Source organism: Oreochromis niloticus, linkage group LG4 (assembly GCF_001858045.2).
Source record: "Oreochromis niloticus isolate F11D_XX linkage group LG4, O_niloticus_UMD_NMBU, whole genome shotgun sequence".
Lineage (NCBI taxonomy): Eukaryota > Metazoa > Chordata > Actinopteri > Cichliformes > Cichlidae > Oreochromis > Oreochromis niloticus.
Window position 1 is genome coordinate 26808459 of NC_031969.2, and position 22224 is coordinate 26830682.

Here is a 22224-nt window from a genome sequence, read left to right on the forward strand (position 1 = left end):
AACGTTTAATATCAAAGCTATAGCTACAGAAGCAAAAAGATATGTATTAAAATTAAATTACATATATACAGTGTTACCAGTTTATTTGCCTCCAGTGTGTCTTCCGTAACTTAGTTGTAATATTTCTTACTGTTCATGAAGGCAGCAAAAGTGTACGTTATGGAAAGAGCCAATCAGAGCCCAGGAAACATCAGCTAAGCCTGTCAGCAGATAGGCGATGGAGACAAAACTGACTGGGAACCTTGTTCTCCCGCACCAGTGGTCACCACAGGCGGCGAGAGTGGAGCAACACTGCCGAGGAAATTCACTCATCAGACCATAACAAACTTATACAGCTGCTGACGACATAAAAACAAAAAACAAGGTAAAATACGCCACTTTGTTACTTAAAAATGCGTCTGTGGTTTTTCTTTCTTACTTCCTTTAACTATTTGTCTATTGTTTTCTCTCTGTGTCTGATAAAATAAGGAAGAGAAGTTGAACTACTCAGTCCACAAACCACGTTTAACTTGTACTTTTCCTACATCCTGGTTTTTAGTAAGTTTGAGTAAGACTTTAGTGAGTAGTGATGTGGATGTTTGCCAGATAACTGGGAGGCTGTCTGACCGGTTTGTAAATGAATGAACCAGACTGACCAAATCCTTCCACTGAGGGATGTGTGATTCAATCAGTGACTCGGTCCTTTAACTGGGTCAGGAAGATTTTGTTGTAATAGTTAGTGGGGTTATAATGAAAGCTAAACATTAAACAATAAACTCCAACTTTGATATTGGATTGCATTCTTTTAAAACGGCTGTTTGTTTTGCTTTAGGTCTGCCTTCCCCAGGCATCCATCACCCTGTGTTATTAATTTAGGTTATAGTGTGTCATCTGAACCAGTGTTTCTGTGGAGCAGTGATATTTAACACATTTGACAGGTCAGGTGCAACACAGAAATGAGATGATGTATGTGACCCCCGATGAGCTTTGCTTGAACCACATTTGCTGGTCTGGACTCGGTGCTGTTGTGACTCAGAGACAGCAGTGATCAATAATGAGAAAGCTCTATGACAGTCCCATTAATCCGTTAAAGAAATAGCTGCCAGGTCCGCAGTGTAGCACGCAGAGAACTGCGAGCAGACGTCAGACCTTTCAGCTTATTAAATCTCTTATAGCAACAGACCGAGCAGGTACTCCATCCCTGAAAGGTTACATGGAGAATCCAGAGTCTCATCAGTTTACCAACACGCTGTTGGAGGGTCAACTACATCAGTCCCTGCAGTCAGACTGGTGGCTGGTCCGAAGTGTATAACATAAATACAAGTGAAGGCATGCAGTTAAAATGACAATGCTTAAACAAAAAATGTAATTTAAAAAACTAAGAACTTCAATGATCTTAAAACAGATCGGATCTAATGGACACCAGCAAATGATGGTAAGAAGGCACTTACATAGATTTTCTCAGTAAAACTGAAATGTCTAACAAGTTCGAAATGGAAATGGTCAGAATTTCAGTAAGTTGAAGTTGAACCTAAAAAGAAAAAAAAGCTAAGATCTAATTTCGTGCTTCTACAAGATGTTCTGCACAGTATGCGAAGAAAAATGCAAGTCTTCAGTGTGAGATTTTCTCCTGTTTAAAATTGAACAGCTGTCATCGGAGATGGGTTCGGTGATGCTGCAGAAGTACTGGTTTCCTTATATTTTTGCTGCTTCTACATAGTAATTAGAAAATGGCTCCAAAGATTATTTCTATCATTTTTAAGTCCTGAAGCTGTTCATGATTGTTCATATCAGCATATTTACTTTGCTGTGGTCTTGGTATTATGAAATCAGATGTGTCTGTGCAGAATAGGTAGAACTGGCTGCTTATAAAACTCAAACACTGATGTCCCGTTGTGACCTCTGTTGACTCCAGTGGAGATGACCTCACTGAGTGAAACATGTGGCAAAAGTGTAAAGTTCACCGCCCCACCCTTTAGCAGTAAAATTTTACAGATGCTATTACAGATGCCTGAGTTTCTTACTTTACTTCCGTCACATTTTGTCGGTAAAGGAAAGCAGGTCCTGCATCCAAAGATTATTTCTTATCTGTGCTGCTTATTTATTGTTTATAATCATCATATAATTTATCTTGCAACTGTAAATTTCTGAGGTGAGTTTATTTAGTCATTTCTCCTCCTGCTCTGCTGGAGCTTTTGTGTGGATCTGGTTGTTTGAGCAAATAACTAACTGCCCATGACTTCATTAGTGTGCAGATGAAACAAACCCATACTAATCACATTAGGGCTGGCTTCATTGGCTTTACTGTTCGTGTCCGGTCAGGTTGAAACAAACCTCATATGTGATTGTCCAGAAGGATAGAAGGCCTGATAGTCCCTCTAACCGTGTTTCTTATTGCTTTACCGTTAAGTATGTCTGTTATTACTCACACTGAATATAAACCGCTGAGCTGTCTTTCAGTCATCTTGTTAGCAGACCATTTTTTGACAGTGCTGGGAGCACAGCAGTGCATTAGGGAACTCTTGCATAATTTTTTTTAGTTTAAAAAAAACAAACAAAAAAACAAAAAGCATGCTTCCTTGTGCTTTGTTTTGTTTCTACCTACCGCATGTTCGCTTTTCTGTATCAACCCTTACCTTCATACTCACTTCTCATCTGCATATCTCCTCATACATCTCTCTCTGTTTGTCTCGCCCGAGCAGTCATGTCAGCCAAAGCCATCTCTGAGCAGACGGGAAAGGAGTTCCTCTACAAGTATATCTGCACATCAGCAGCCATCCAGAACAGGTTCCGCTATGCAAACGTGACACCTGAGACCAACTTTGACCGACTGGCTCAGGAGCACCCATGGCTGCTCACAGAGGTGAGGCAGGAGAAACATTTAGGGCGGTAATGTATGTGGATGGTGAAGTAATATTTTATTTAGCTGACTGAACAGTCATCTTGTTATGTCTCTAATTTATAGACCGTTGATCTCCAAAGCACAGTCTCTTTTGCTTGTGGAAAAGGATATCCTCTTTATAGGCACATTTATTTAGGCTGGCAGCTGAGTGCTCTCTTGGTGCTTGTTAGCTGAAATCACAGGCAGAGGAGGAAACCATCAGTTCTGTTCCATTCTTGGTGGAAATGGGGCAAAGTAAAAGCACAAGAAAAAAAGAAGACGTAGAAAAAATTCATATTTGCCCCACCCAGCAGAAGCCAACAGTTGAGCTGGGTTTTGCATTTTTGCACAGGTTCTCCAGGCTTCCAGTTTGCTCTGCTGTGACGTACATAGACAGCTATCATATCAGTTAATTTAATTACTCTGTTGCTCATCTTGCAAGATGAAATGTCATTCTGTGTTTGCCTCCCTCTCTGCTGATGGATTTTATCTGGAAGGTATTAGGAGGATGCTTAGGGCAGATCCACAGCGATGTGTCCTGCTGCAGAATTGATTCAGAAATTGCATTAACTTTCACCCTCATCCCTCTCCTCATTTGCTCACTGGCAAGCACCCAGATAGTAATGGCTCCATTGTCATAAGTCATTCTTTTCATCTATAGTAAGAGGAACTGGGTGATGCCAGTAGGGGTTTTATGTAATTTTTCATTTCCATCGTATGGGATGGTTGGTAGATGAGAGATAATTTCTTAAATACATGCCACCTCATCGTTCAGGTACTAAATACTTGGGATTTCCAGAGCAGTAAGGAATTGTTTAGCAATTCTATAAAAGACATACCTGCAGTCTTATGGTCTGAAATAAGATGAACTGAGGAAAACAGCATGTGTTTTATCACTGCAACATGAATATGTCGGCCCCTATCCATCCCTTTTCCATTCATTAATTCACTTTGAAACATTTGGCTTACACTGAAAGCAGAATTCATTCAGGACTACAAATAACAGCCCCAGATTTTACCATTACTCTGCCAATTAATGCAGTGATTATGCATTCTACTGTTTAATAAATGTAGAAAACATCATGAAATTCATGATTCATAAATTATAATTTCCAGAAGGCCAAGATGACATCTTTCTTTTTCTTTTCTTTTTTTTTTTGGAAGATTGATAAAAGTTAAAATTGCACTGAATAAACTTAAGGTGGCATAAAGATAGGCGACATCAGACTCAGTCAGACTCAGACATCAGACTCCATCCTGTTTTTGCACACCTGCCACCACACAAGGTGCTTAGCTCAATAAGTGCAGAGTTCCAAACCTCCTGTTATTAAAATCAGCACAAAAACTGCGCCGACAGGTTCGTGGCATGGGTGTTGAGCAGCTCCCGTAGGTAATGGTATGTGGCTCAGTACTTTTACTGTATACTTTATAATGAAATAGTTGCATTGAAGCTGGAAACCTGTGTGGGATGACATTTTTTCCCCACACAGGAAATTTCAAAAGAATTAATTAAGAATCAGTTTTTTGTTTTTTGGTCATTTTTACCATCGCACTGGTGTCAAATCTCATACTTATGCTGTTAAAATGCATTAAGTGTTACCTCTAGAAACCTCTCCAGCTTCAATATTTTCAATTTGCTCCTTTAAAGTAATATTTACATACTAGTATAAAAGCAGAATGACTACAGATTAAATTAGAACATTTACTTTAGACTTAGCTTTTCAAACTGAAAATGTCAATTTGGTGGATTCATTGAAAGCTTGGTGATAATATTTTTTCCCTTCCTCCTTCAGAGACTGGTGGTGAAGCCGGACCAGCTCATTAAGAGACGAGGCAAGCTGGGTCTGGTTGGCGTCAACCTGGACCTAAATGGCGTCAAAGAGTGGCTCAAACCCCGCCTTATGAAAGAAACCACAGTACGTCATCCACCCTCTGCCTCTCTGCTGTCTCTTAGGCAACTCCCTCCACCCACCCTTCTGCTTGAGAGTGTGTGCATTTTGCTGAACAGTCCTCCAATCAATATTATCCCAGTGTTTTTCTTTTTCTCCTTTTTTCCCTTATACTTTCCCCTTTCTCTTCCCCTCCTTCCCAGTTTTCCTTGGATGTGCCTGGTTTATGTTTATTCCTCCCCTGATGCACTTTGCCTAAACAGCTGCCCAGTTTGTTATTGACTTCATTGTTAGCCTGCTGGTACTAAATCAGTCCAGTCAGCTGAGGCAAGTGCTGCCACTGAAGAAACACTCACTCCGTCAACATAGCACTGAGACGCCGCTTTGCCTCATAAATCCAGAAGTGAGTTACGGAGAGACTGGGTTGGTTCATAAAGCACTGAAGAAGAGTGTGTGTAGCACTGAAATTGCATATCTTCTTGCAAATTAGGTGACAGTGTCAGCAGTGCTACTGGCTGTAAATAAGAATAAATGCAGCCGCTGCTGCTCTGTCAATGGTCCGTGCAGTGTTTCAGTTTGCTGGGCCATGTCATCTTTATTGTCCCCTCCCGAGGAGAAGTGTAATTCAGTAGAGTAATCATTTTAACTGGATGAAGTAATTTTGTAGATAAATTACCTTTACTAGTACAAACATGTATATTTTATTCATATGTGATTTACTTCTTGTGCCCTCAAAATGCCCACAGTGAATACATATTATTAAAATACTGGCACTGGCCAGTGCTACCCCTCAGCATCCTACTGTAGAAACACCTATAGCATCAATTTCAGAATCCTACTTCTCCTTGTTATCACATTCACAAGGTTTTTAGCAAACCTGACCTTTGACCTCTGCTCTTTAGTTCAAGGTCACTGAGATTCCAACTTGTCTGAGATTTTTAGTGGATAAATCTATGGTATCAATTTGAAGCTCCCATGTCATTTCGTTGTCTTGTTATCACATTCAAAGACTTAGACATCTACGCCGCCTGCCCTCCCGCGGACATTTTAACATTAACTCTTCTGATCTTATATTTTCTGATGCTTGTCTTCCTCTCTGACTCTATCGCGATGAAAAATCGTTTAAGTGGTGCTGTTTACAGGAACAACACCCATACTAGATTGACTTCCTTAACATCACTTACAAATAAATATATCCTGTCACTTCCTTTGTGATACTCACACTTTGCTTGCCCACACGTCTTCAGTTTTTCAATTAGTATTTAATGTTTTGTGTGGTAATAGTGACATAAGTGGTTAGGTTGAAAAATTCAGGTACGATATGGCATTCTATAAAGGCATTGCTTTCTGTTTTTCTTTATCAGCCTGTTTCATATTTGCCACTTTATTTATCTGAGTATAAGCTACTGTGAGTTTTTCAATCATTTTCACTACTGTCATCAGTCTTTTCTTTTTATTTCTCCCCTTGAAAATGGCGGCTTTCACCCTTATTATATGTATTTTTTTTCTTTCCTCCACGGCTGGTTGCTCTCAGCCGGTCCCTGGTTGCTTTGCGCCTGTTGGCCTTTAACGGAAGAACATTGACAGCTTTTACTAAATGAGCTGTGGCTGTGTTAGCACTCTATGCCTGCAGTTCTACATGACAGCATTTCCGTTTTTTGTCTTTTAAAATGTCAGTTCCTTCATTCAAGTGCTATTTCTGCGCTTTATCATTTTTAATTTCATGTACATTTATGTCTGCTTTTCCCACAGTAAATGTATCTCTAAAATGGAATTAGGCAGTAAATATATCTATTTATATCTATAAATATCTGTTGTTTTCCATAATAGATAGATATAGACCATGCTATAATGTGTTTTTAACCCATGTGAGTTCTTCCCACTATATATATATATTTTTTAATTGGTGCTCCCTAAGACTTTTGTTTTAATGACTTGCAGGTGGGAAAAGCCAAAGGTGTTCTCAAAAACTTCCTCATTGAGCCATTTGTCCCACATAAGCAGGTAAAAAAATTCCCAACTTCTTTATATCTTAGCTTATTCATATTATATTACTGTAGATGCTAAATCAAATATTTAAAAAAGTAGTCAGGAAATATAATGGACAGATTTGTAAACTCTATCCATTGTTCAGGAGGAGGAATTCTATGTGTGCATATACGCCACTCGAGAAGGGGACTATGTGCTGTTTCACCACGAGGGCGGGGTGGACGTAGGAGATGTCGACGCCAAGGCACAGAAGCTACTAATTAAGGTGGATGAAAAGATCAGTGAAGACCTGGTGAAGAAAGACCTGCTGACTCATGTCCCCAATGACAAGAAAGTGTAAGTGGGATAGAAATGGTAAAGGGAGTGCATGTGCAGAATCTTGATGTGTGCAGGGTAGACAAAGACTGGGAGTGGACACAGTATGTACAGTTTATGAAAATGAGCATGAAACTTTTTTGCATATTACAGCTTAGACTGGGGTTTCTGTTATTGTGTACACTGTCAGTTGCTGCATATTTAGCCTTTAAGGAAGGTTAAATATCTTCTCTTGCAGGAATAATATCGTATATTGCCTTTACACAGTCTCATCCTCACAGAACAAGCAGCATCTTTGTGAAACCTGTTTAAATACTAATACACCTTTTACATGATAAAATTGTTTTTTACAGGAAGCCTTTACCTTATTTCGTAGTAAGTGTATGTGCACTTAAACAAGAGAACAATTAAACATTTAAAAACTATAGCCCTTCTCATATTAAAAAAAGACAACATTACTGAATAAAAACATTGCAAAATATTATTTTATTAACAATTTTATGTTCATTAATATACCCTGTCACCCAAACACATTGATGTGTTCATCACTAAACTACTAAAAATAGAAGGAACTACTGACCAACAGGGAGGAGCAGCAAATAAATTAAGCTGGAGGGAGCACTTTCATATCGCCAGTAAATGTGGGGGGAGCAGTACATGGGCAGAGGGTTTCCATTTGCCCATTAGACAAATGACAAACTCTCCTTGGCTTTGCCTTTCTTCGATCAGCCTCTACTCCCAGCCTTTTTTTTTTTTTTTTTTTTAAACGCTACAGCCACATTCAGAACACGTCCATTTATTTTGATGGGAAGGATACAGTGGCTGGCCCTCCGCCAACCCCTCTTATCCATCTCTTCAGCATTGCTCTTGTGACAGCAGATTCTGGCCGTCTCACTGTCTTGGCTGACATTGAAGAAGCCATCCCAGAAATCACTCTGCCAGCCCAAGCTCACCTCCTCACCCCCACAAACACTTTTTTTCTTCACACTCTGGACTCAAAACAAGACCCGCATTTGGCTAGTTTTCCCTGCCCGGTCTTCACAGGCAGACATGAGAAGCTGAGTCACTTGGGGTTTCGGTCATTCTTTTCCCCCCACGGGCCACTCGGCGACCTGACAAAAGGCTGATAAGGGTACAGAGGCTCAGAGCTGCCTGCAGAACTGACAGACAGGAGAGGAGAGGAGAGCAAAACACTGCCTCCCCTACAGCAACCTCTCACTTCTCTGTTTTGACATGTGATGGAGAAGGCAAATTAGATTGTTTGCATGCAGCTCCTGTTGTGTATATTTAGAGCATTATTGTTAATATGCAGAGGATAATTTGTTTTGCAGATTAAAGATAAAATAGTTAGATTCAATTCAAGAAATTGAATACAGACCATAGAAACTGTGCTTTATATGAGAATGTTTTGCAGGTTTTACATTTTTTGTCATGGAGATTTTGATATTCAAAAAGAGATGGATTCACAAAGACGAGCCCTTTTGCAAAGTTTTCATTGCTGTGTGTCATATGCATACTAAAGGGACTCATGGGAATCAGAGTCTACCTAGGCAAAGATCATAGACTGTACTGTGTATAACAGATGGACACAGCCATCATTATGACACTCTGTGGTTACTGGAGTCTCGTTTTCTCCCTCACGTCTGCCATCTTTTATGATTAGCCACAGGTGGATCTGACTGAAATAACACAGATGACCCATGCATCTGTATCACAAGCATGGAGACAGAGCACAGGAGGGAAAAACAGCTGGCTTCACAATATGCAATCAAGCTCTAGAACTCTGTTTCACTATCGATTCACAAGCTTGTGACCACAAATAAATTTCACTATCAAAGGATAATTTTAGCAACCTATTCCTAATTATATTTTGCTATCAAGATAATCTAATCAGTTACGAATTTTTTAAACATAATAAAATCACCTCATAAATAGATCATACAGTCAATCATAATGCAAATTCTATACCTTTAAAATGCAATCTGTAAAACATATTTAAGTATAAATAATGTCAGCATAAAGGAGTTTTCCTTTTCTGCTTTATCCTGTTTGTGATTTTGCAAAAAGCACAGCTGTTTGCTTCAACAGCTTACCTCTGTTGGTTGTGACTTCCACCACATGCAATACAAAGTCCATGGGAAGGGCAGTGCAGTGTTTTCTCCTCTCTTTTCGAATGGCTAATAATTAATTGCCCTCTTTTTCTATATCCTGCTTGACTGTCTCGTTTATTATAAGTAGGACTATGATTTACAAAATGAACATCTTGCAGATTAGATTAAATGAGGCTTCAAGCACTTCCCCATTTGTTTCAGATTTTACACCTGGAAGCCTGTGTCTGTCATTTAATTATACTGTCTGTGGCAAAGGGTAGAGTCATGCACTCATATTCATACTTTGTAGTCCTTCCTTATGTAAACATTCTGTGGCTTGTATCAGTCATGCTTCATAGAATAGATTCATAAGACATGAGTCACCACTAATATAATAATAAAACTTTTTTATACTGGGGGAAACAAGGCGTCAGTGACAACTCTAGGGAATTTTTCTTCATAATAAATTGGCTGTAGTGTATTTAGTTGGCAACTTTTCTTCTTCAAAGCTAGTCTTTTAAGCTATTACACTCACGTAAGTGACTAAGAGCTTGAGCTAGCCCTAGATTTGTAGCCAGTAATTTATTTTATATCAGTGGATTTTTCATGTATTTAATTTTTTTCCCCCTGTTTCTAATGTGATTGTCTTGTATTATGCATCACGGCATCCAGACATCTCCATTTAATTCTGGCACTGCTACAACCAATCCAAAAATCAGGCTTTTATACACTGAACTTATTGTTTCTCACTCTCTCTCTTTTTCTGCAGCGTCTTGGCCAGTTTCATCGTTGGACTTTTCAACCTTTATGAAGACCTGTTCTTCACCTATCTGGAGATCAACCCTCTGGGTAGGGTTTTTTTTTCTTTGATTTTCTCAAATCCACAATAACATCTCAAGCTATATCTGAACAGGCTACTGTTATAGCATCTACACTTTATTCTTGCACCAGCTTATTAATATGTTATCAGGTTATAAAACTGGAAAGGGGACATCAAAAGGAAATTAGAGAGGAAAGCATCACAAAAAAATCATCATGAAACGCACATTTTTGACACCGAGGGGGGGAAAAACATTAAATAATACATGCACTTTCTGTTTGATGAAGGCAGCATGTGTTTGCAAAGACGTAATTAGGCACCAGTACATGCCCTCTGGCAGTTTTTCCTGTTGATGTGGTGTAAGTTAAAGGATGTACAGGCACTGTTTTTTTTTGTTTTTTTTGTTTTTTGTTTTTTTTAAATGTGGGTTTTATTATATCCTGAAAAGACAAATTTTATAGAAAAATGCTCTATCATGAAAACAGGCTATTTTTAGACATAGGTGAGCCCACAAAAGATGCCAGCTGAACAGATCTCGGCTTGAAAATAATGCTTAACAAAAGAATCTGCATCTACTGTGACCAGAAGTGGAAAACATTTTAAAAACAAATTGGAAACTACAGGGACAAAAAAGTAAATTTAAAGAAAAGAAACCACATTTCCTTAATGTGGTCTCAGCAGATGGTTAAGTTCAATTGGTTGGCCTCTGCATTTAAAACAGCTTCACCCTTAGCCTCCTCCTTTGCTCAAAACAGGGCGGAGTGCATCAACAAAGAAGTAACAAAAGAAAACAGAGGGAAAAAAATAATTAATGAATCTTATATAAATCAATGACAACACAATATAAACCAAATGTGGCGCCATCATTTAGAATACAGTGTAGTGTCATAATGTGTATTAAAGCACATTAATCATACTTAATTAAATCAAACTAATCATTTGCTATACAGCTTCAATGACTGCATGTCACAATAATGTGGGAGTGTAAGAACTTAAATCTGTATCTGATTTATATGAGTGTGGTGTGTGTTTAATTACAAGATTATTTCTAGTTTGTGGTTAGCATGCTGGAGTATACGTTTTAACATTACATCTTGACATCCCCTTGACCCCTTTTAGTGGTCACAAAAGATGGAGTTTATGTGCTGGACATGGCCGCTAAGATCGACGCAACAGCTGATTACATCTGCAAGGCCAAGTGGGGAGATGTGGAGTTTCCTCCACCCTTCGGCAGGGAGGCTTATCCCGAGGTGAGGGGAGGACTGGAGGGACAGAGGTAGAAATGCATCAGATTTCCAATTGTGACCTCTTGAGCCTGTTTCTTATTATTACTCATTAGATTTTTATCAGAGGTACAGTAGAACATCCATCACCTTCATCATTTCATAAACTGTGCCTTACCAAACTAAAATAATGGCACTGTTTCAGTTAATTAAAGTGGCCTAGACCTCTTGTGATGGCCTTTCTCAGTACTTTAAAGGTAAGAAGGAGTGGATAGTGTTAACTGCGATGGATCCTGTAAACCTGTTTTTAACCTGAAGAATAAATGTTATTTTTTTTCTAATGGGTTTAAACAGGTTAGCTCCTGTATAATTATTTAGAAACAGTGGTATCGTCAAACATATTCACACGTAAAAAGACTGTAGGTCTCACTTTGGAGAGGAAACGTGTCTCCAGCAAAGATTGCCTGGGCTGCAACAGGTGCATAAAGATTTGGAGAAAATAAATAAATTTACCCCATACATGTATGAAATGTTCTGCTTTAAATCAAATCAAATCAAATCACCTTTATTGTCACATCACATGTGCAGGTACACTGGTACAGTACATGCGAGTGAAATTCTTGTGTGCAAGCTTCACAAGCAACAGAGTTGTGCAAAATACAATAACGTGCAACAAGCAAAATATAAAAATGGTTAATCTAAAAAGTAATAAATATATGTACCATATATAAAGGTATATACATTACTGAATGTGTGTACTAAATATGTTTTTCTACGTGTGTGTGTGTGTGTGTGTGTGTGTGTGTGTGTGAGTGTGTATATACATGTTTTACAAATGAAATAGAGTAAACAATAAAATAAGATATATAAAATATAAAATATACAGAGGTAGGTATGTGCAAAACAGTGGCATTAATGTACAGTATGGAGTGCATAATGTTGAAGTTCCAGTAGTGAGGGTGAGGTGTCTATGACGTGTTCAGCAGTCTGATGGCCTGGTGGAAAAAGCTGTCTCTCAGTCTGCTGGTACGGGACCGGATGCTGCAGAACCTCCTTCCTGATGGAAGTAGTCTGAAGAGTTTATGGCTGGGGTGACTGGAGTCCTTGATGATCCTCCCCGCTTTCCTCAGGCACCGCTTCCTGTAGATGTCTTGGAGGGAGGGAAGCTCACCTCCAATTATCCGTTCAGCACACCGCACTACTCTCTGGAGAGCTTTGCGGTTGTAAGCGGTGGTGTTGCCATACCAGGTGGTGATGCATCCAGTGAGGATGCTCTCAATGGCACAGCGATAGAAGGTCCTGAGGATGCGGGGGCTCATGCCGAATCTTTTCAGTCTCCTGAGAAAGAAGAGGCGCTGCTGCGCCTTCTTCACTGTCTTGTTTATGTGTACTGACCACGTAAGATCCTCAGCCAGATGTACACCAAGGAAGCGGAAGCTGCTCACTCTCTCCACAGCGGCGCCGTTGATGGTGATGGGGGTGTGTACTCCTCTGCACCTCCGGAAGTCCACTATCAGCTCCTTTGTCTTTGCGACGTTGAGGGTGAGATGGTTGTCTTGACACCAGTGGGTCAGGGCGCTGACCTCCTCCCTGTAGGCCGTCTCATCACCGTTGGTGATAAGACCCACCACTGTAGTGTCGTCCGCAAACTTCACAATGATGTTGGAGTTGTTAGTGGCCGTGCAGTCGTAGGTGTAGAGTGAGTACAGGAGAGGGCTCAGTACACACCCCTGTGGAGCACCAGTGTTCAGTGTGATGGGGGATGAGGTGGTGCTGCCCAGTCTGACCACTTGGCGTCTGTCAGACAGGAAGTTAAGGATCCAGCTGCAGAGGGAGCTGCTCAGTCCTAGATCCTGCAGTTTCCTGTCCAGCTTCGAGGGAACGATGGTGTTGAATGCTGAGCTGTAATCTACAAACAGCATTCTCACATACGTGTCTCTCTTCTCCAGGTGTGACAGGGCAGCATGGAGTGTCAGGGCTATGGCATCATCAGTGGACCTGTTGTGGCGGTATGCGAACTGTAGAGGGTCCAGTGAGTCGGGTAGTGCGGAGCAGATGAAGTCCCTGACCAGCTTCTCGAAGCATTTGCTCACGATGGGGGTCAGGGCTACAGGTCGCCAGTCGTTCAATGATGAGATGGTGGAGGATTTGGGTACAGGGACGATGGTGGCCATTTTGAAGCAGGCTGGGACTACAGACAGAGAGAGGGAAAGGTTGAAGATATGTGTAAACACTCCAGCCAGCTGAGCCGCGCATGACTTGAGGACGCGGCCGGGAATCCGGCCGCGTCGGATTCCGCGTGGGAGCTATATTTATAATAAATGAAAAGACCTATAACATGAAAGAATGTTTCAATAATTAGAAGATGAATATGACTGATTATTGTACTTTTGAATTACACTGACAGAACTTAATATTTAATGTAGCAAGCTTGTGAATGGAAAAAGGCTGGGGGGTTTTTCTTTTTAATTTATTTACAGGATGGTTGTTTTTTGTTTGTTTTTGGCTGAAACATGTGGGAGCTGGTTTGAGACAGACTGTCTGTCTGTGTAGCAGACGGCCCGGTCTAATTGGGCTGCTGCAAGTCGAAGTGGGGATGAGGGACAGCAGGTGCCTTTGATTGGGTGCTTTTTTTACTCTCAGCCACCAGCTGTGGACCTGACTGTCACAAACAACCACTGATGTGCATCACATCCTCTGTTGCTGTCAATATCTATACAGTATTTCTAATTAATGGCTCCTTTAATGTTGCAGGGCAGGCAAAGGACAAATTACAACTATGTAGTGAGATGCTTGTAAAAGGTCCGGCTCTGATTAAGGCAATAACTCTCAATATTTAACAGTGCCCGTACTTCTTTATCTTCCTTTTCCTTTTGTAGGAGGCCTATATTGCAGACCTTGATGCTAAGAGTGGAGCCAGCCTGAAACTCACTCTCCTTAATCCTCGAGGCAGAATCTGGACCATGGTGGCAGGCGGCGGTGCCTCAGTGGTGTACAGGTACTTAGTCATAGTGCTAACATACGCGCTAGAATCCATGGCTCTCAAGTAATTCAACTAAATGTTTAGTCTAAACAATCTCTAGTATTGATCACCATTAAATTCATTCCTCTGTGCATAATTGGGTTTAGCATTAGGGGAGAATGCCAGAGATGCAGTAGGGATACTGATAGTGCAGCAGTTTAGACTCTGCCCATTCAGCTGCCAGCTAAATTGGATTCCTAGATGTTGCTGTTTTACTGAGAGTCTGGAAGAAAGAGCAGTGCCTCACTCGCTCTGCCGTCTGTCGGGGGTGTAGAGCGGGACTTGCAGACCCATCAGGCGTGACTAATTATTTCCCCTGTGCACTGTTAAGTTGTTGTATCTGTTTACAGTGCAGTATTAAATGAATAAAGGCGATGTGTTCTGGAGGTCTGTTTTTCCTGAAGTTGTGTTTATTGTTGCAGCTGAAAATGCCCCATATAAGAAAAACAGAGCAGTGGTTGCTTTTGTTGATCTGTTTCTTCTCTCTCTATTCTATCTCTTTACTAATATGAAACACCCTCAGTGACACAATCTGTGATCTTGGTGGGGTTAACGAGCTGGCCAATTATGGAGAGTATTCTGGAGCACCGAGTGAACAGCAGACCTATGATTATGCCAAGACCATCTTATCTTTGATGACAAGAGAAAAGCACTCTGAAGGTGGGAATTGTGTAAACTTTCTTGCTTTCTTTCTTGCTTTTTTATTATTAACAATATTATTTCTATATGAAATTATTTCCATATTAATGTGTTCCAGGGAAGGTTTTGATAATCGGAGGAAGCATAGCCAACTTCACAAATGTAGCAGCAACATTTAAGGTACAGTGTGCATTTTGTATACATGGTGTTAATAATATATCAATATTTCTTATTTAATATCATGTGTTAATTGAGCATCTCTGTCCTTTTGGACAAAGGGAATTGTTCGGGCTATCAGAGATTATCAGGAGCCACTGAAGGAGCATGAAGTCACTATTTTTGTGCGACGTGGAGGCCCCAACTACCAGGAAGGTCTAAGAGTGATGGGAGAAGTTGGTATGTTTTTCCTGATATGTTGTAAATTTAGGCTTCATATTGTAATCTATCAATGTAGTCTTGAGACTAAGCACCTGCCAGCTGTTACAAACCACAGTTAATTCGACTCTGGACCTTTCTCCACAGGAAAGACCACTGGCATCCCAATTCATGTCTTTGGCACAGAAACCCACATGACTGCCATTGTTGGCATGGCGCTGGGCCACAGGCCAATTGCCAACTTGCCTCCTATTGCTGCCCACACTGCCAACTTCCTCCTCAACTCCAACAGCAGCACATCGGTATGACACGCACTGGCCCGATAAACCATCAAGATATTCTTGCATATCACTGTGAAGTGTATTTACATCAGTCAATTTCCTCAAATGTAGGTTACATGCCACAGCCTCTGTTTCAGTCACTATTATCTTGTCCTCATAGTGAACCAGATTAAACAGTTCCCTCCACTGCTCTTATATAAAGAGCAGTGCAGGGATCTGTGGGCTGCTCTAGTTGTGAGTCTGCAGTCGGATGTGCAAGGTTGTAGCCCGCTGCTCGAGGCATCCATTAAAAATGTGCAGTGCAAGATTTCAGCAAAGGAAGTGCGTGTGTGTGTGCATGTGTGTTTGTCTTTGCTTCAGATGTGCACTACAACAGAAGAACAAAGTGAAATGAAATATGAATTGTCCTACTGGGAATTGGTGTGAATAAATATGAAGTACTGGGAAACTGGGGTCATCAATAAAAACAATTTTTAATGGATTTCCAGGACACATGCACATCAAGTGCACGTGATCTCAACTCATCCAGCGGCTTTACCGTTTATCACAGCTGAAGCAGATAATTTCTCAGCTAGGCTGTCCTTACTGAGAAACCTTTTTTTGGGACATGCAAGGGTAAAAAAAGGTCCTTTTTTCTTCTTTTTTTATATTTTCTAGACACCAGCATCCAGCAGGACTGCTTCTTTCTCTGAAAACAAAGGCAAAGTTGAGAGTTCACCGGCAAAGAAGCCTAAAACTGGAGCCCCCGTTGGTGAGAAACACACCGACCACGAGACTACACAATAAATGCCAAAACCTTTCTGTTTGTCATTCTTGCATCCATCACTGGATAGTAGGTAAAGGCGTTTTATGTATGCACAGTTGACTATAGGTGTTATAGCGCCCTCTGTGGTCAGCAATAGGTGTCTGCAAAAACTATTTCCATATTGAACTATTTCCATGTTTCCACTTTCAAATTTCATTTTCATATTTTCCAAACTCTGGGAGAAAATGGAGGTGACAGTGTTTTAATACAAGGACTCACATATCGATTTTCTTTTTTTTTTTATGTCCAATTTTATTTAAACAGTGTTAACAGTGCCACCAGTATCTAAGAGTTTTTCTTTCTCTGTAGGAAAGGCAACTACCCTCTTTACTAAACACACAAAGTCAATAGTGTGGGGCATGCAGACTCGGGCAGTACAGGGCATGCTGGACTTTGACTATGTCTGCTCCAGAGATGAGCCATCTGTCGCAGCTATGGTCTACCCATTCACGTAAGTATGCTGCGCCTGTCCTCTTTAGTTTGTGTCTGCTCTCAGTGTAATGCCCGTTTACTGTAAGATAACTGTAAGAACCTCTGAGACTACTGTACTGTTTTTACTGTTTCTTATATGTGTTTCTTGTTGGCTGCCTTCCAGTGGAGACCACAAACAGAAGTTCTACTGGGGACATAAAGAGATCCTCCTCCCTGTGTATAAGAACATGAGCGATGCCATGAAGAAGCATCCAGATGTAGATGTGCTCATCAACTTTGCCTCTTTGCGCTCAGCCTTTGATAGCACCATAGAGACCATGCAGTACCCACAGGTACCCAGCTGCAGCATCTGTGGCCTATAAAAACTTTAAAAAGGGCTTCACGGTTAAGCATTTCTCTTTGTTTGTCTTCAGATTCGCACCATTGCCATCATTGCTGAGGGAATCCCTGAAGCCCACACGAGGAAGCTTATCAAGACAGCAGATGAGAAGGGTGTCACAATCATTGGACCAGCAACTGTTAGTTTTTCTTCACCTCTTATGAGATTTTACCAGATCTTTCTGTTTTGTTGTTGTTTAATTTAAGTAAACCACCTTTTGTTTTGTTTTGTCCAGGTTGGAGGAATCAAGCCAGGCTGTTTCAAGATCGGGAACACGGGAGGCATGCTGGATAACATCCTCGCCTCCAAGCTGTATCGCCCAGGAAGCGTGGCCTATGTGTCCCGATCAGGCGGCATGTCCAATGAACTTAACAATATAATCTCCCGCACCACTGATGGTGTATTTGAAGGCGTGGCCATTGGTGGGGATAGGTACGTATGTGCTTTTTGGCTCTGAATTTAAATGTGGTTTGAGCTGGGACATAATTCATAATTCTTCTTCAGATACCCAGCCTCTGTGTTTACTGACCATGTGCTGCGCTACCAAGACACTCCTGGAGTAAAGATGATTGTCGTACTGGGAGAGGTGAGGAGTAAACCATCACACACTGATGCTCGGAGTTTTAAACTGTTGCTGGCTGCTAAATTCTGACTGTCTGTGCCCTTGTAACAGATTGGTGGCACAGAGGAATACAGGATCTGCCAAGCTATCAAACAGGGCAGAATCACAAAGCCAGTTGTGTGCTGGTGTATTGGCACCTGTGCCACTATGTTCTCCTCAGAGGTAAGAGGGCAGATTTAGGGTCTGATGCATATTAAGCAGATGAGTAATGAGACATTCCAGAAATTAATTGCTGCTTTAATTGTGTTCTTCGATGTGTTACACAATGTGTTCAGGTTCAGTTTGGCCACGCAGGAGCTTGTGCCAACCAGGCCTCTGAGACAGCAGTAGCTAAGAACAAAGCTCTGAAGGAAGCTGGTGCATTTGTCCCTAAAAGCTTTGATGAGCTTGGGGAGATCATCAAGTCAGTGCATGTTCATGAGGGGGTTTTTTAATATTCTTATGCAGCAATTCTTGATCTAAATTTAATGTTTTTGTGTTATTTTTAATTTTGCAGATCCGTATATGATGACCTTGTTGCGAAGGGAGTTATTCAGCCAGCTGAAGAGTTGCCTCCTCCCACTGTACCAATGGATTACTCGTGGGCAAGAGTGAGTATGCCAGAAAGAATAACTTTTTAAGAGCAGAGATTTTAAAGGGAGAGATGGCAGTTGTTTTTCATTTTTCTCATTATTTTTGCCTTTCAGGAGCTCGGTCTGATCCGTAAGCCAGCTTCTTTCATGACCAGTATCTGTGACGAGAGAGGTCAGGAGCTCATTTATGCTGGCATGCCCATCACTGAGGTCTTCAAGTCAGAAATCGGTCTCGGAGGCACTCTGGGGCTGCTTTGGTTCCAGAGGAGGTCAGGCTCTTAACCCAGCCATAAATAGCTCCGGAGAAATCTTTGAACTATGCAACCTTTTTATGATGTTTCATAATCTTTGTGTGCAGGTTGCCGAGGTATGCCTGCCAGTTCATCGAAATGTGTCTAATGGTGACTGCGGATCACGGCCCTGCTGTTTCTGGTGCACACAACACTATTGTCTGTGCCCGAGCTGGCAAAGACCTCATCTCCAGCCTCACCTCTGGCCTTCTCACCATTGTAAGACACCCACACCTGTCTTTGATCTATTTACTTGATTTATATAGCTATAAAACTCATTCACCTAAATGTAATCTATGTCTTTCTTCTTGTAATTTTTTTTTAGGGTGACCGTTTTGGAGGCGCTTTGGATGCTGCAGCAAAGCAGTTCAGCAAAGCATTTGATAGCGGCATGTTGCCCATGGAATTTGTGAACAAGATGAAGAAAGATGGCAAGCTGATCATGGGCATTGGACACCGAGTCAAGTCGGTGAGTACCATGGCTACTTAACGTGTGAGCATCTGATACAGCATCATGTTATTCTGGCAATTTAGCTACTTTAGAAAAACTAAGTATTTAAAAATACAAGAAATATAGGTGTGCACCATATCTAATAATTCTTATATGATCTTATATGATGGGCTAATACTGATGGAGGAAGACAACAATTTTGACTGAGGAGAAGAGATGTTGAAATTGAATTATCTGTGCTTTTTCAGATTAACAATCCAGACATGAGAGTCCAGATCTTAAAGGACTTTGTGAAGCAGCATTTTCCTTCCACACAGCTGCTGGACTATGCTCTGGAAGTAGAGAAAATCACCACCTCTAAGGTAAGTTTGAAATAGCTTTTAGAAAGCAACTCATTTCTTACACTATAGGGGACTTACTCTAATTATTTCAAAATCCAAAATGTTGGACTCCACCAAAGTAGCTTTGCATGATTCACAGTTCAAAATAATCTTTATCATCCAGGGCCTTGGTGCTGCCAGTTCATCGTCTCTCTGAAACAAGTAATTTTAGCTCTTCACTTTTAACGTCATAATCACTTTAAGTGGAACTTCGTCTAATTGGCTGTCTCCATAAACAATGAAATTAGGGATATCACCTGTTTTTTCATGTCTGTATCCAGCAAAGAGCAGAAAAAACTGAAGCTGAATGTTTAGAGCCGTCTCAGTGTTTGGCTAACACAGATTATATTGACATATGCTAATGTCATTATTTGAAACACTGGCCATGTTTAATATGAGAATTTATCATTGCAATAGTGTATATATATATATATAGAGAGAGAGGGAAAATAATGAAGGGTATGAAAAGTCCACTTGTAATGATTTTATGCTGTGCTCGTGTTACCTAGAAACCCAACTTGATCCTGAATGTGGATGGCTTCATTGGTGTGGCTTTTGTGGACTTGCTCAGGACTTGTGGTGGATTTACACGGTGAGCCAGTTTCTCTTTAAAATTTAAACCAGGTTTCTCTTAAGAACAGCATTTTAACTAGAATTAATGGATGGCATTGTTTTTCTTCCACAACTTTTATTAAAAAGCCTTACAGCTTTTTAATAAGGCTGTAAGGCTGTTGGGATTATGTGACATAAGCATACATATATTATTAAAAAACCTTTTTCCCTGTCTATCACACATTGACAGGGATGAAGCAGATGAGTTTGTGGAAATTGGTGCTCTGAATGGCATCTTTGTCTTGGGTCGCAGTATGGGATTCATTGGTGAGTTGTCTCCGTGTATAGTAATGTCTGCAAGACAGCAAACACTTCTACTTTGTAATGATAACCAATCTTTCTTTTATATATCTCCTTAAGGACACTACCTGGATCAGAAGAGGCTGAAACAGGGTCTGTATCGCCACCCTTGGGATGACATCTCCTATGTACTCCCAGAGCACATGTCTATGTAAACAGAGGGACTAAACCGTATAGCAGCAGCTTTTTGGTCCCTCACCCTGCCATCAGTACCCCCTGTGCATACTGTGACATCATCTCAAATCAGTGTCATAACATAGGGAAGATGTTACGATTAATATAGCTGTAAATGCCAAGTGGTGGAAAGAATTTAGTTCTGGAAACCTGTCAGCGCTGCTCACATGATTAATATATAACCTGCTAAACTGTGAACCTTCAGTCTTAAAATGTGTTTTGGAGAGCAATCGGACGAGGTATACAGTCGAGGAAGTAAACAGAAAGTTACTGATGACTAGAGAAGTACTGTTGTTTACCCCCAAATACTACATCATTATATTAAAGTAGCATGTGTGTCTGTGCGACAGTGTTTCATGTTTCTGTGCTGCTCTCTTCACTGTGCCATTTACTACAAGAGGTGAACATGTAGTGCAATAATTCCTATATAATATCACAACATACTGTACATCAGATCTTTATTTGTGTACATATGAATTAATAATGAACTAACCAAATGATACAAGAATGTTATAATTTGTATTTTCTGTACTGCCTTTGACACAGTAGTAATGAGTGATACTTGTAGTCTGCTTACTGTGGGTGATGGGACCATTTTTATGAGTCATTCCTAGCAGGTGCTGCCATTTGCAGTGCACAGGAAATGTTCTCTCCCAGCTGGTACAACATGAGGGAGTATTTTTTGAAAGCATTAAAATGGTCAGATAATGTTATTAGTCATAAGAACAACAAATATGTAATTAGTGGGGTTTTTTGTTTTGTTTTGTTTCTCCTCTTACCTGGTTATTTAAGAGGGTACCATTGCATATGATAAATGAGACACAGTGAGTAACAAAAAGCTAAATTATTAATAAAAATATCTTTGTGCCAGCACAATTGGGGTTAAATAAAATGTATTATTTTTGTACAATTAGTGAGGTATGGTTTTTATTCATTCTGATTTTTAATTCTTCTGAGTGCAGTTTTAAAGGTTGTTTCATGCCTGATGTGAAAAATCTTTCCAGAATGACTGAACTTCTTTAGAAAAAAAAAAAAAAGGTCCAAAAGGGTATCTATATGTGGCAGGCATCACCAGTGTTATCGTTATGCAGTTGTGGTTAAAAAGTGTATCAAATCTGTGGGAAACCAGAAACGTGTTTTCAGTGTCTTCATGTTTTTTGTTTTTTATCTTTGAGTGTGGGCTAAGTGTTCCTGTGTACTGATTTGTTGTATGTTGATAACGGTATAATTAAGTACATTAAAATGTAATCATTAAAATGTATCAATGCATGTGTTTGTCTTTATTCACAAGGGGGCGCCAGAACCCCACGGGATTAGTGTCTCCTCCAGGAATACGAACCGTTGGGATCGTTTTCTTGTTTAGTCTTAAGAGCTAAAAAGAAAGGAACCGGATTTCTTTACCTCTGTGAAAACCTTAACATCTAAACGTAAAGAAGTCCAGTATCCTTCTGTTTTTAAGCTGTTGAGACTAATGTGTTCTGGGTGACATTACATAGACTTTTCCCTCAAAGGTAAACGTGTAATTTACGAAGCCACTGACTGGACAACGGCTGAATTCTCCCAGTTATGAAGTAAAATATACAAAAAGAAAAATCTACAATCCGGGATAGCATTTACTTCTTAAAAATCACTCCAGCTGTTTTGAGGTAAATTTGAGGTTCCCACGTGTAGACAGGGTTATGAACGTCTCGACGTATTGTGAGG

The 22224-nt window shown here is 40.4% G+C and overlaps 1 protein-coding gene across 1 annotated transcript; it reads left to right on the forward strand.

Annotated features, from left to right (window-relative positions):
* The first annotated feature begins 206 nt into the window (after positions 1-206).
* aclya (ATP citrate lyase a) lies at positions 207-21645 on the forward strand. Its single transcript, XM_003442027.5, has 28 exons — positions 207-364; positions 2682-2842; positions 4654-4776; positions 6691-6753; positions 6884-7074; positions 9913-9992; positions 11083-11213; positions 14066-14184; positions 14732-14868; positions 14966-15027; positions 15126-15243; positions 15370-15524; positions 16161-16254; positions 16618-16759; positions 16904-17072; positions 17154-17258; positions 17355-17551; positions 17624-17705; positions 17793-17903; positions 18017-18144; positions 18238-18331; positions 18428-18582; positions 18672-18822; positions 18929-19072; positions 19303-19416; positions 19944-20026; positions 20237-20313; positions 20407-21645. The coding sequence occupies exons 2-28, from the start codon at positions 2684-2686 to the stop codon at positions 20499-20501; spliced, it is 3279 nt and encodes a 1092-aa protein (XP_003442075.1). The 5' UTR covers positions 207-364; positions 2682-2683; the 3' UTR covers positions 20502-21645.
* Positions 21646-22224: the final 579 nt, after the last annotated feature.